The 12,664-nt window shown below is 43.2% G+C and overlaps 1 protein-coding gene across 3 annotated transcripts in view; it reads left to right on the forward strand.

The window, feature by feature from the left end:
• Nucleotides 1–642: 642 nt before the first annotated feature.
• Nucleotides 643–12,664, forward strand: part of RANBP9 (RAN binding protein 9) — a 38,685-nt gene continuing 26,663 nt past the window's right edge. Inside the window, exons 1-2 of one of the 3 annotated variants that reach the window (XM_072033329.1) lie at nt 643–1,293; nt 9,403–9,514. In XM_072033329.1, the coding sequence (XP_071889430.1) occupies nt 789–1,293; nt 9,403–9,514 (617 nt within the window). In that variant the 5' untranslated portion in view covers nt 643–788. The remainder of the gene's footprint in view (nt 1,294–9,402; nt 9,515–12,664) is intronic. The other 2 variants (XM_072033328.1, XM_027451243.3) reach the window with 2 other exon arrangements.

The raw sequence follows: 12,664 nt of genomic DNA on the forward strand, positions 1-12,664 counted from the left end.
GTTCAGGTTGGAAGTTAGGAGACATTTCTTCTCAGAAAGAGTGGTCAGGTATTGGAATGGGTCACTCAAGGAGGTGGTGGAGTCACCGTCCCTGGGGGTGTTCAAGGAAAGTTTGGACATGGTGCTTGGGGACATGGTTTAGTGGATGACATTGGTGGTAGGGGGATGGTTGGACCAGATGATCTTCAAGGTCTTTTCCAACCTTAGTGATTCTGTGATTGTACAAGGCACAGTCACTCAATAGCAGTAATCTCAAAATGTGTGATGTGAATTATTTTTTCACCAACGCCAGGTGCGCCGCCACACCTGCCTCAGGAAGTACCTATGGCAAAAAACACACTTTGGAGTCAAAAATGGCTAGATGTCCATTTACAGCTGCACTTAAGAACGTAGGAAACACATCTCCAGAGACTTTTTGCCAGCCAAACTGGGGAGGGAGGGGAGGGGAGGGAACATATTGGCAGCTGGCTTTTGTCCGGCTGTGGGTGCTGGGCGAGCTGCCGGGACATTTTGGTGACCGCGGCTGGCAAATGGAGCCCGGCCCCCTCCCCTCCACCGCCCTCACGCCTCGGGGAGGAGGCAGAGGAGGAGGAAGAGGAGGAGGAGGAGGAGAAGGAGGAGCCGCGGGGCCGCGCACGGCGCCGAGGCGGAGCGAGGCAGGAGCCAGCCCCGCTGCGCGCCCTCCGCCCGCCTCGCTTCCGCCCGGCCCGGCCCGGCTCGGCTCGGCCCGGCCTTCACCGGCCCCCCCCGACCCCCCCAGAGCCCCCCGAGCCCCTGCGGGAGCCGCGATGTCCGGGCAGCAGCCGCAGCCCCAACCCCAACCCCAACAACCGCCCCAAGCCCAAGCCCAGCCGCCGCTCCCCGGGGCGGCCGCCGCCGCCGCTCCCCCGCCGGGGCTCCCGGCCGCCGCCAGCCCCGGCCCCGCCGCCGCGCTGCTGCTCCACCCGCCGCCGGCCACCGCCGCTCCGCCACCACCGCCCGCAGGGAGCGGCAGCACCGGCAGCAGCAGCACCGGCACCAGCAGCACCAGCAGCGGCGGTGGCGGCTCCTCAGCGCCCGGGGGCGGCGGTGCTGGGGCTGCCGTGGGCCTGCCGGCAGCGGGCGGCGTCCCCGCGCCGTTCCCTCACGGCGACCCGGCCCTGAACGAGCAGGAGAAGGAGCTGAAGAGGCGGCTCAGGAGGCTCTACCCGGCCGTGGACGAGCAGGAGACGCCGCTGCCCCGCTCCTGGAGCCCGAAGGACAAATTCAGCTACATCGGCCTCTCGCAGAACAACCTGCGGGTGCACTACAAAGGTGAGGGCCGGCCGCCCGGCGAGGCGCCCCCTGCCTCCTCCTCCACCCCCCCCCCCAAACCCCCTTTTTCCTCTTTTTGCCCCATTTTCCACCCCCTGCCCCCCGGTTGTTATGTAAAGCCCCCCCCACCCGGCCCAGGTATCGCATTGGGGTTTGGGGGGCGAGGCAGGAGAAGAAAGGGTCGGGGTGACGTGCAGGAAAAATAAGTGTGTTTTCCTCTTTATTTTCTTCTTTATTTGCCTCTTTATTTTCTTATTTATTTTCCTCTTTATTTTCCTCTTTTCTTTCCTTCCCTGGAGAAAACCAAGGGTTAAGCAGAGTTAGAGCAGCCAGCGTTAAGCCATGCAACGCGGAAATGACGGGAGGGGAAAAGCAAGCAGAGAGAGGAAAAAAAAAAACACACACACACACACAAAAAAAAAAACACCACAACAAAACAAGGTTTATTTTTAAACTGTGAAAAATGGAATTAAAAGTCACCCGGCGCAGGCTTGCGGGGTGGCTCGGAGGAAGGGCTGACAATAGGGCTCCTGTCCCTGAAGGTGGCTTTGTAACTTTGTGCCCACGGTTGGAGTTGCTGCGCCCGGGAGGAGAGATAAAAATCAGCGCTGTGCGCTCGCAAAAATCCGCGAGAGGCAACAGGAGGAGAAACGTAAGTGTTGGTTGTTATGAAATGCCATAAAACCTGGAAACGGCGGCGGCCGCGCTGACCTGAAAAAACACCGCCACATCTGGTGTGCTAGGCCCCGCTCCTGGAGGAGAAGTGCTGGGGACTCAAAAACCACTTCTGAGCTGACTGCGAAGAACTGGGTCTTTTGTCGGCCCGTAGGCAAATGGGCGGAATGGAAGGGGAGAGAAACAACCTTGCGATTACCCTTTCTCGGAGTCTACAGTGGTGAAATTCAAGTGAAATCTCGATAAACATGTTACTGTTTAATCGGAGGAGGGGAAACGGCAACACAAACACATGGCAGGATTTGGCTCCCGTGAAAGGATTAAATGTACCCTCAGACTTTTTTCTTTTTTTTAATAGAGAGGCTTTATTATTACATACAGAGCACTCTGTTAAAATGCAAAGTTTAAGGCGCCGTACAAAGCTAGTAAAGGGGGCAGATGACTAGCCAGAGAGCAAGTTTCTGGGAGGCACTGGGCGATTTAAGGCCATGTTACTTAATCATCAACTTTGAGTTTCCTGGCTTTTGTTCAGTTTTTTATGATCTTGTATTTTTAGAAGCATTTTGTATTTTCTGCTGCTTAGTGGCTGCAGCTTTTTTTTTTTTTTTTTTTTTTCCAGTAGGATGGTCATACCTTTATGGCCATCAAGTTCTTTTGTTGTTTTGCTGTTTGTTTTTTTTTTTTTCCAATTATTATTTTTCATTTGATCTACTCTTTTTGTTCATCAACTAGAACTTAGAGACTCTTGTCTGCCAGGGGCATTGTAGAAATATATTTTCAGGCTTTGTGTGTGCTATCTCTGTTTTTCCTTACCTCTTGCTTACTATTAAAACAGAAATTTGTTCCTTCAAAGAATTTACAAGAGGCTCCACATGTTTCTGAAGGAGGGGTAACATAGGAAGTACTGTGGGTACTCTAGCAGAAGTCATAAAGCGCAGCTGGTAGGTTATAATAATAAAATACCTTTACTCTGGCTCTGAAGTAATAGTAAGTGAAGAAGGTTGAAGAGTTCTTAAATTAGCCCAGAGGACTGTGAAAAGGAGAGGTGCCAATAGAACATGAATAGGTTTTTCTTTCTCCTAACTGCAAATGGGAGTGAATGGCCTCTTAAGAGGTCCATCTTTTCATCCTGGTAATGTCATGAAGGTGGCTGTTAGGGCAGCCACCAGCCTGGCACCTGGAGCTGGTACCTGGGCTGGGCGGTGAGCTACTTGGGAACTGGGGGGAGCACTAAAACTTTTCCTTTTTTTCCCCTCCCTGGATCCTGCAGCCCTGTGAATATGATAAAAGGGAGAAAACCAGGAGGTTCAGTGAGGAGAACAAGGGAAGAGAGCATGCAGAAATGTGGTTAGTGTTGTGAAATGTCGCCTCTACAAATCAGTTGCAAGTAGAGGTCTCAAAAGAAAGCAGAGCGTCTTCTGGTAGAATATCAACACTTTCGGTGCTGCCATCTATGTAGCTGTGACAGAAAGGTAGACCTCTTTGTAAAAACAAAATCTGAATCGCACATTGGGAGCGGATTAAGATCTGTTGTATTCTGGACCAAGATATCCAGGAAAGGGGGAGAGGACTGGTCTGTCCAAAGAAGCCAGTAATGAAAATCAGTTCTGTTTGCTATTGTGGTAATTGTACACATGCTCAAGCTTTCCCTGCTGCCTCTGTAGCTTTCTGACCATAGAACTGTTTTTCTGGAGTAATCTCCTCTTGACTGTGGCCAACAGGAGACCCTTCTGGCAACATCAGTGCTTCTTTTCACCATGGATGTGTTGGGGATGCTTGCTTCTGAAAAAAAATGGTGTGTCAAGGCAGGGAACAATCAGGAAAACAACACCTTCAAAGTCACTTTTTCATATAGCTTCACCATTTTAATGTGCTGGTGTATTGTGAGCAGTGACACTTTTTATTTTCTTGGTTTGTAAGAGAAATGATGGTCTTCTCTGTGCAATTTTGAAGATTCCTCTAATTTTTTGCATACCAGTGGACAACTTGTATGGAAACGTGAGGTGCAGTAATGTCTCATTCTACCCATTGGCAGCTCTCATGCTTTGTACTGCATTTCTGGACCTGAAGCTTTTTGCAGGCATCCTAGAGAGGGCTTAGAAGTCAAAAAACTGCCTCAAAACCAGGTATTGGTCAAGGGGTGAAGATTTAAAATCTATCGCACAGTCACACTTCAGGATAACAGCTCTTTAAACTTTGTTGGGGTGAACAAACCCCAAGGATCAGTGCTCGTATTCTTTTGTTACCTCTCAGAGTTGCAGTGTTACTTATAAAGGAAAACCTCCATGGGGAGGTGGTTGAAGGGAAGCTGGACTGACAGGCATGTTGTTTACCAGAACAAGTGTACTTTCTTTCCACAGTGAGTAATTCTGTTACACTTTTACAAATTCTGACTCTTGATTAGGAAGCTTCATCAAAATCTGGCTATGAAATGCATATGCATTGGCATTAGTGATACTGTGATACATTAAAGACCATACCCAGGGGTGTTTTTGGTTTTAGATGGATGGATGGGTCTTTCTGTGTTGCTGCCAGTTAGCTGTCCAAGTTGGTAAAGTTAACGCTGTCCTTGTGACTGTTGTTTGTGGTATATCTATGTAGGGGAGAAGTGAAAAACAGTATAAAAAATAAAATTTGTCTGATCTCATGTAATCGTCATATTAGCAGCACTGAGCTGGAGGTAAGTCCTAAAGGAAACAGGGGCCAGACCAGTGTCTGCTGTGTGTAAACCATTTATTACTCAAAATACATAGCTATTAAGGTAAGACATCTGTAAAAATATCTCTACAGTGTTCAGAATTACTGCATGGATCTTGTGGAAAAACAACAACTTCATAAATGGTGTGTGTAGTGTGAATGTTCCAGTAGGCAGGCAAGCTGTTTCCAGTAGATAATAATCTGTGCAATGTAGTATAAGGAGATAAAAATATAGACAGACCTAACCGAGGCTGCAGCCGTGAAGGAAACTGTACACAGAAGTATGTAAACAGAATAATTCATTAGTGATTAAAACCACGCAAGGTCCTCTGGTAACTTCACTTAACTTGTCTTGTGACGATTGTCCAAAGAAAGCTGAGAAAAGTTATGCAATTTTGAGTAAGCAGCCATTGCGTGAACTCGCTCTAATGTGTCACAGGCCAGGAAATCTTAGCCAGACACTTATTTACAGTTCAGTTGCCTTTGAACTGTCTCTGGTGCCAAACTGAAAGAATTCTATTTTATTTCCCAGTGCAAGCTCTGCCTCTCAACTTCTGTAACAAACAAAAGGGGATTCTATAGCAATAATTGTGTTGTCATTCAGTGAGGCAAGGCTTGTGTCAATTTTGCTGGCAGAAAACACTTGAAGCACATTCAGTACTCAGTGTAAGACACAGTACACCATGTCTGCTTTGGACACCCTCGGAGCTCTGAGATGTCTTCCTTTGTTGAATGGGGGGGGCAGAGTTGAAGCGAAGTCAGCAATTCGCACAAGTCTTTTTTTTTCTTTTCTTTTTTTTTTTTTCTCAGTAAAAACTTCTGATGAATTCAACAGAAGATTAGGCCTTGACTATTTTATTTCATCCGTCCGAGGAAGGAATTGAACCACCTGTTGGAAATAACTTCAGTAAAGCTTATGTAAACTTCATTTAAGGATTTAAACTCTAGAAACACGTTTACCTTTGAGGTTGACAGTCCTGCAGGCTTCTGTTGGACTGTTTGGTGCATACGCACCATGCGCTTAGATTTAGGTTCAGAAAATAGGTTTATAAAAGTTGAGATTTCCTCTCCAAAGATGTTTTATCTGAGTTGTTTTTTTCATGTAGGTGGAATTTTAAATTTAGATTGTTTTTTTTTTTTTAACCAAAAGTAGTATCATTAGTCCTTTCGCATGATTAAATTGAAATGAATGTGAATGATTAAAAATGTTTTTTTTTTTTTTTTAAAAAAGTCTTTACTTACGATAAACTCATAGTTGTTGAACACTTAATGAAAACCAAATAGAAAACGTTTCTAGTGATTGAACATATATATGACAAGGTTTACTGTGTAAAGCTCAAGCTTTCTTCGCCCGATTTCTCTTCTCCCTCCAGTTCTTCTGTTTGCAGAATTCTCATTTTAATGCTGAAAATGATAAATGTTTAGGGTTAAACAATGTGTGCTTTAAAAGTATTCTCTTTAATACTTGAACTGTAGCTTATGCCTACGCAAGAACTCTGCTTTAGGTAACACAGGGCAATGTTCGTGTAACCTCCTACGGGCAGTTGGGACCATTCAGAAGTCCAGCGTTGGGTGTCTAAGTTCCTTTGTACTCAAAAGCAAAGAAGTGGGGATTCGGATGACCAGAGAACATGGTGACATGATGTCAGGTGTGTTTCCCTCTCAGTTTCCAGCCATTTTAAGGTGAAGGACATCCTGAGCAGAGTGTGGTTTCTCAGTTAATTCTGTCTGTAGGTGTTTGCTCGTTGTCTCCTTGGACACTGGCATCCTTTGGTAAGAAATTCTGCAGCTCAGCAGCCCACTGCGTAAAGAGCCTTTTTCGTGTTTTAAAGCTGCCTGATAACCAGCTTCTCTTGACTCCTCCTCGTGTAGTCCAGCACAGCTTGGTAGTACTGAAGAGCTCAACCAGTGTGTTGGGACGGCATAGAGGTATTTGGAGTATCTGAAAGGAGTCAACTGTTGGATGCTGATAACTGTGCTGTTATAAATAACTGGAAGTGACTGTAAATAACAGCAGCGTGCTCAGGTAGTAAAATGGGATTCATATGAGATTACATTAAAAGGCCAGCAGATCTAAATTTAGGGCGTCTTTTGTGTTTAATGGGATGAAAGTAGTGTTGGGCACTGACTTCCCCAAGCATGTTGCTTCACCACATGAAGTGTTTGGCAATACTGGCAAGGTATCCTGTTACTTCTGCTCCTGTGATGACCTCTTATTTGCACTGTGACAGCTGTGTGTGGCTGCCAGCGGGATCAGGGAACTGATCTGCTGTTTCAAAAATCTGGTAGGTTTCGTAAAGCCAGGGCAGTTAAATCACTCTGGTTCATGGTGTGGCCTTGCACATACCTGCCTGGACTGGGGACGGGGTGTCAGAAGGAGACTGGTTTCAGGAAGGGGTGCTGAGAGTATCTTAAACTGGTATTGTTTCCAAACACTTTGTGATTTCACACACACAGAAAGGTCTCCTCCTTACTAGGTATACATTTTCAATAATATTTGGCCAGTTGCTAATGTTTTAGCCTTCTATGTGGAAGACTTCTCCAAATAAGGAGACTGACTCGAAGCGAAACCACACAGATTGTCAAGTGCATAGAGTAACCAAGGGAACTTCTTTTCAGTCTATTTTAAAGTAAAAAGCTAAGGACATTTTAAAAAGCAAGTCTCTTCCTGTTCCCCCATCTTTAAACTAATGTATCATTTAATCAGAGGTACCTGGATTAAAGGGATCTGTCAGAAGTTTTGTGTTCTATCCATGAAGTTTTGGGTGGATGTTTTGCTGAAGGATTCCTGCATAGTTAAGCACGATAATCTAATTTATAGTGGCTAAATAGTGGGCAAGAAGCACTGGAAAACCGAGGAAACTTACAGAAGCTCTGAGATCACGTATTTGGTTATCGCCTTGGTTGACACAGCCTGAGGAAACTTAGCAGTGGTGAACAATAAAATATTGCATGCTGTCTTGTATACATACGGAGGAGTAAATTACTGCTTTATTTATTGTCTGAGACTTCTGAAAACGGCATGCAAAAGATAGATAATAAGCTTAATATAGTAAAACCTGTGAGGTGATCGAAACATCTTTATGTAAAATGTTTATTAATGACATACTGAAGTGAGCAATGCATTCACACCCAGAAAATGAAGGCAGCTGGCTAGTTGCCTTAAGGTAGTAACACACTGAGGCAAGCTAGTGCTATCAGGAAACCCGTGTGGGTTAAACCTCATCTCAATGACTAAAGAGTTTGCTGTGCTAGCAAAGTTTGGCATGCAAATGCAGTCACAGTGAAGTGGAGAGATTTCCTTGGCTGGGGATGTTATTTGTTAAGAGATGGTGGGCGCTAGCTCTACAGCAGAGAAGCGTTTGCTGGTTGAGCAACATTTTACACTAGAGGGCTCTGTAGCTGGTTCAGTGGTGTAGGTCAGCTGTGCCTGGTCTTTCTGGCTGGCTAGGCCATTTAGCATTTTTCTGCAGTTTCTTGCTTGCCCTCCGACTGGACTAGCTGCACGTGAGATGTTTAATCTGTGCCTGAGCAATAACTCCAGTGTTACCACCACTGGAAGGATGGGCATTATTTTTTTTGCATATGCAGATTGATTGCATTTCAGGTGCAGCAGGCCTTCCTGTCTGGGCTGCGGTGCTGAGGCCTGACTGATTCACACAGGACTCTCAAAACAGCGTCTCAGATCCACGTCACGACTGGGCAGGGGATCTGCATGGATTTCTTGTATGGCTATGACAATCCTGTGCCTGGACAAACTGCTGTACTATTGAAATATCTCTTGCCAAAGTCCAATATACTTCCCACCTTACCTTAGGTGGTTTTTTTTTTGTTTTTTTTTTTAATGTCTTGTGATCGAGTGCGTGACTTCCACACAATGGTTGAGGGATTTTGATATGCCCAGGGAAGACTGGGCTTGCTTGAACAGGTCGCTGGTACAAGAAGTCACCTGGCCAAAAGCCTGCTTCCAAGTTGTGTTTGGAAAAAAGGGCTGCGAGGAGGGGGATGCATTTGGAAAAAATCACTCTTAGTGGCTTGCAAGCGGCTCTTGGGTCTAAGTTGAACAGCCTGGGAGTAGACAGGAACAGGGATTGGGCATTTTTGTTGTAGCAGAGCCAATATCTAGTGAGATTAATTAAAAAAAAAATAAATAAATAAAAATTGAGCTACATTAACTCAGTTGCAGGCAATAATGTTAATGCCGTCCTCAACAGCATTCAACAAGTGGAAATGAATTACAAGTCATACATTATATGGAGTGATTGATGTTTATTCTGAAAGACTTTTGAATTCGAGTATGTTTTCAATAACTTGAAGACTAGGTGGCAGTAAGCATTGGAATAAACTTGGTTATGTCATTGTTCGGTCTATAAAAATGAGTAAACCCTGTGCATTTGAGAAGTCATGCGGTACTTTTAAAGCCAGGTAGGCTTTTCTCAGATCTATTACTTATAGCAGTGAAACATCATTTCTTACCTTTCTTCTAGATAATAGTAGAACATTTTAGAGTAATATATCCAGAATTTCTGATAGCATGCTTAGTTGCAGCGCACGTGCCTACAATGGGAGCTTAATTTTGGAAGAAAATATTCTAGCATAAAAACAAGGCTAGCTAGAATATTGTAAACTGCTTGCTCTCATAAACCTTTTGTTTTTGAGTACTTGGTGTGTGGACTTTTTGACTTACCTTCTGCAGTTACTGAAAATACATTTTCATTACTTTAATTTCTTTTTCAGGTCATGGAAAAACTCCAAAAGATGCTGCTTCTGTTCGAGCTACACATCCTATACCTGCGGCCTGTGGCATATACTATTTCGAAGTCAAAATTGTCAGTAAGGGAAGAGATGGGTAAGCATTGAATGCATTATTAATTATTACTTGAAATACTGTCTCACATCATCTTTCTTTCAGTCAGCAGATGTCTTTGGTATCAGTGCTTTTTTCATATCTTAACACTTTTTATGTAGCTTAATTCATTATTCATGAGAAGTTGCACTCTGATACTTGGCTAAGTGAGTTGACTGTAGTATTAATTATCCACAAATCAGTGTACACGATAAATATCATAACATCTTATTTTCTCTTGACAGAGAAGTTGGGGATTGAATGACATAATTTGAGCCTGCCCTTACCTTTAAGGGTGTTTTTTGATTATGTGGGTTTACAGACCTGTAGGTAATTTTTGGGAAGTGTTTAGGGTGTGTAGCAGACAAGCTTATCTCTGCAGTGCAGTCTTTTCACAGATGCCATATACGTTTAAAAAAGGAAAATTAAACTTAAAGCTACTTGTTAGTGGACAGCAGTAAAAATGAAGGGGAATGTTCTGAATGGATACCACCAGTCATTTGAGGGATTTTGTCACGATGGAAAGAACAAGTTGCTGAGGGAGTACAACTGCTGCTTCCCAGAATCCACCCGAATTACATATTTTTTGAAGCATAGATGATGGCCAAGTTTAACTCTGCGGCAGACATAATCTTACCCAGGAAAGTCTTTAACTGCAAATAGGGTCCTTGCTAGAGCACTTCAGTTCCTTTCACTTCTTCTGGCAGAAAGTGTGTTTTAATCCCGAGGCACTGATTAACGTTGCCTGTGTAGGCCTATATGAGCAATACTTCTTTCTAATAATACGCTGTAGTATTTACTGTGGTGCTGCTTCAAGGTTCCAGTTAGGTTTGAATGACGTTGTCTTAAATACTGTACGTACATGTTGAGGAAACTTAGGTCCTGTTGTGAAAATAAATGTTGACAGAAAATATTTCATAGCTTTTTGAATGAAGTTTAGTACCCTTATCTTTTCCTAGTCTATCTTGCTGCTGTTTTACTTTTATTTTTCCACTGTTCTATAGGTCTTCTGTAAGTCAAAAACAGTAATCAAACTGTTGTTTATGGTATTGTGCAGGGATATTTTGAAAGATTAGCCTCTCGGTATTACCGCTGCCTTTTATAGGTGGTTGTGATGGTTTGCTGCCAGTTTTGTCCCAACAGTTTTCTCTGGGAGATTTCTTCATAACAAAGATCTTAAACCTGCAGTTGCTTTTATCATGCTTTGAAGACCTAAGTATTTTTAAATTGAGACAATAGTAATTAGTGTTTCAGGTAATGCTTTGCTGTCAGTTTTAGGAACAACATTTTTTTTTTTTTTCCATTCCTTAAGCACCTAAAATTCTGGTCTGTTGCTGACAGTGAAGTAGAGATTTGTATTGTGATTTCCTAGTGATGCGTGTGTCTCTTCCCAAAATACATTTGTGCCTATTTAGTTTAGAAGCTTTTTTTGAAATGATGCATTGTTGTTTTTTGTTTTTTTTTTTAATGCTGCTCGTGTGTATGGGGAAGAGGATGTAATTTTACTGAACTCTTTTGACTTTTTACCCTTAGACCTCTATTTGTTGCTTTTAATCACTTCTAATGCAGAAAGCCAATCAGGGTAATCCTGCAAAAATGGAAGCCACTTTCAAGTAAAGAATTTCAGGATTTTGTACTTCAAATGGTTAATTGTGAGGTGCACGTAGCTTGGACTTGAGAAGTTACCTGCTAAGAGTGTTTAAGAAATCAGAGGGAAAGTTTTTCATTCAACGGCAACACATTACTGCCTTGCTTCACTCTTGTGATCTTGTGACCTTTTTTTTCAGTGTTACTTTTTGAAATGTCCTCTGTGTAATGGACCTGCTCATTTTTTTTTTTTAACTTTGTATCAGATACTATGGGCGCTAGGGAATACTATGCACCAGAGCCAAGGCCAAACTTAGCTTCACCTAGGTGGTGAAGAGCAGGAGCTGACATGTGAAGCCTCACTGGATGCATCCATCTCTATAGACCTTGCTTTCAGGACGAAGAGGTCTTTGACTAAATGCAATGCGGATTTAGTGATTCTCTGTTCTGCTGCATTCAAACTCATAAATTCTTCTGAAGTGAGTGAACTGGGGAATATAATGCAGGGGCATACAAGAAGGTCTACAGAACTCCCTTTGTCTGATAGGGTTTATTAGTTCTTTCTCACTCCCTGTTGTGTATCACCTGCCTGGGTCTGTGCACAGTCTTAAATTTTTTTCTTCTTGGCATCTGGTAATGGGAACAGAGTTCACAAAGACCATACCTGTAGGGGAATAGCTTGTAACTAATGTGGTCAATTACTTGAAATGCCCTTACTGTTGCAAAGCATCTATTCTCAAGACCTGAGCCCCACTGTGGAAGCACAACAGACTTCTTTTATGGTATTGTTTAAAATAATAAATCCTAGACTACCAGAGGCAACTCAAGTGTCTGTCTGCAAGCTTCAGTACAGCTTGCAACCTTCATAAATGCCAGTGGATAATATGATACTGTTTATTTGGGGTTCCCTTTGGTAATGGCATTTACTTCTTATATTTGTTTTTATAAGCTTAGCTTAAAGTATTTAATCAGTGAATTATGTTATACAGGCGAGCCTAGCAGCATTTATGTTTGTGTACTCTGCATAGCATGACTTGCCTTAGATCATCAAAACCCTTTTACAAAAAGCCTAGTCTAGATCTATTTTTTTTTTTTTGTTACTGTGGCTCTGATTTGGAATATGATTTTGAATCTCATAATTCCTCAGCAGTCACAAAGCTGATTTCTCCTCCTCCAAAGGAGCACAGCTGCTTATATTATAGGGCCTAGACGTGACATGGCTTCAAGTGTGGCGTGTTGTAACTGTCTAAGAACAGAATTGTTTTCATTACACTAATGACTTAAGTCCCTAAATTCTGTATGCATTTGGGGGTGACAGTCTTGAGTAGGAATTTGAAAGTGTGTAATATATTAATTTTGCACGTGTTCATAATGAGATCATTATGAAGATCATAGACATTATGGACATACCGAAGAAACCATGAAGGCAGTCTCAGTAGGAAATAAGAAATAGATATGGAGGTGCGTGTTGCAGAGCAGATGAAGAGTGAAGTTGTTTTTTGATACTAAATGAGAAGCCATAGAGCTGTGTAACAACTGTTGGTAACAGATGAGAAAAAGGGAAGT

Source organism: Anas platyrhynchos, chromosome 2 (genome assembly GCF_047663525.1).
Source record: "Anas platyrhynchos isolate ZD024472 breed Pekin duck chromosome 2, IASCAAS_PekinDuck_T2T, whole genome shotgun sequence".
Classification (NCBI taxonomy): domain Eukaryota; kingdom Metazoa; phylum Chordata; class Aves; order Anseriformes; family Anatidae; genus Anas; species Anas platyrhynchos.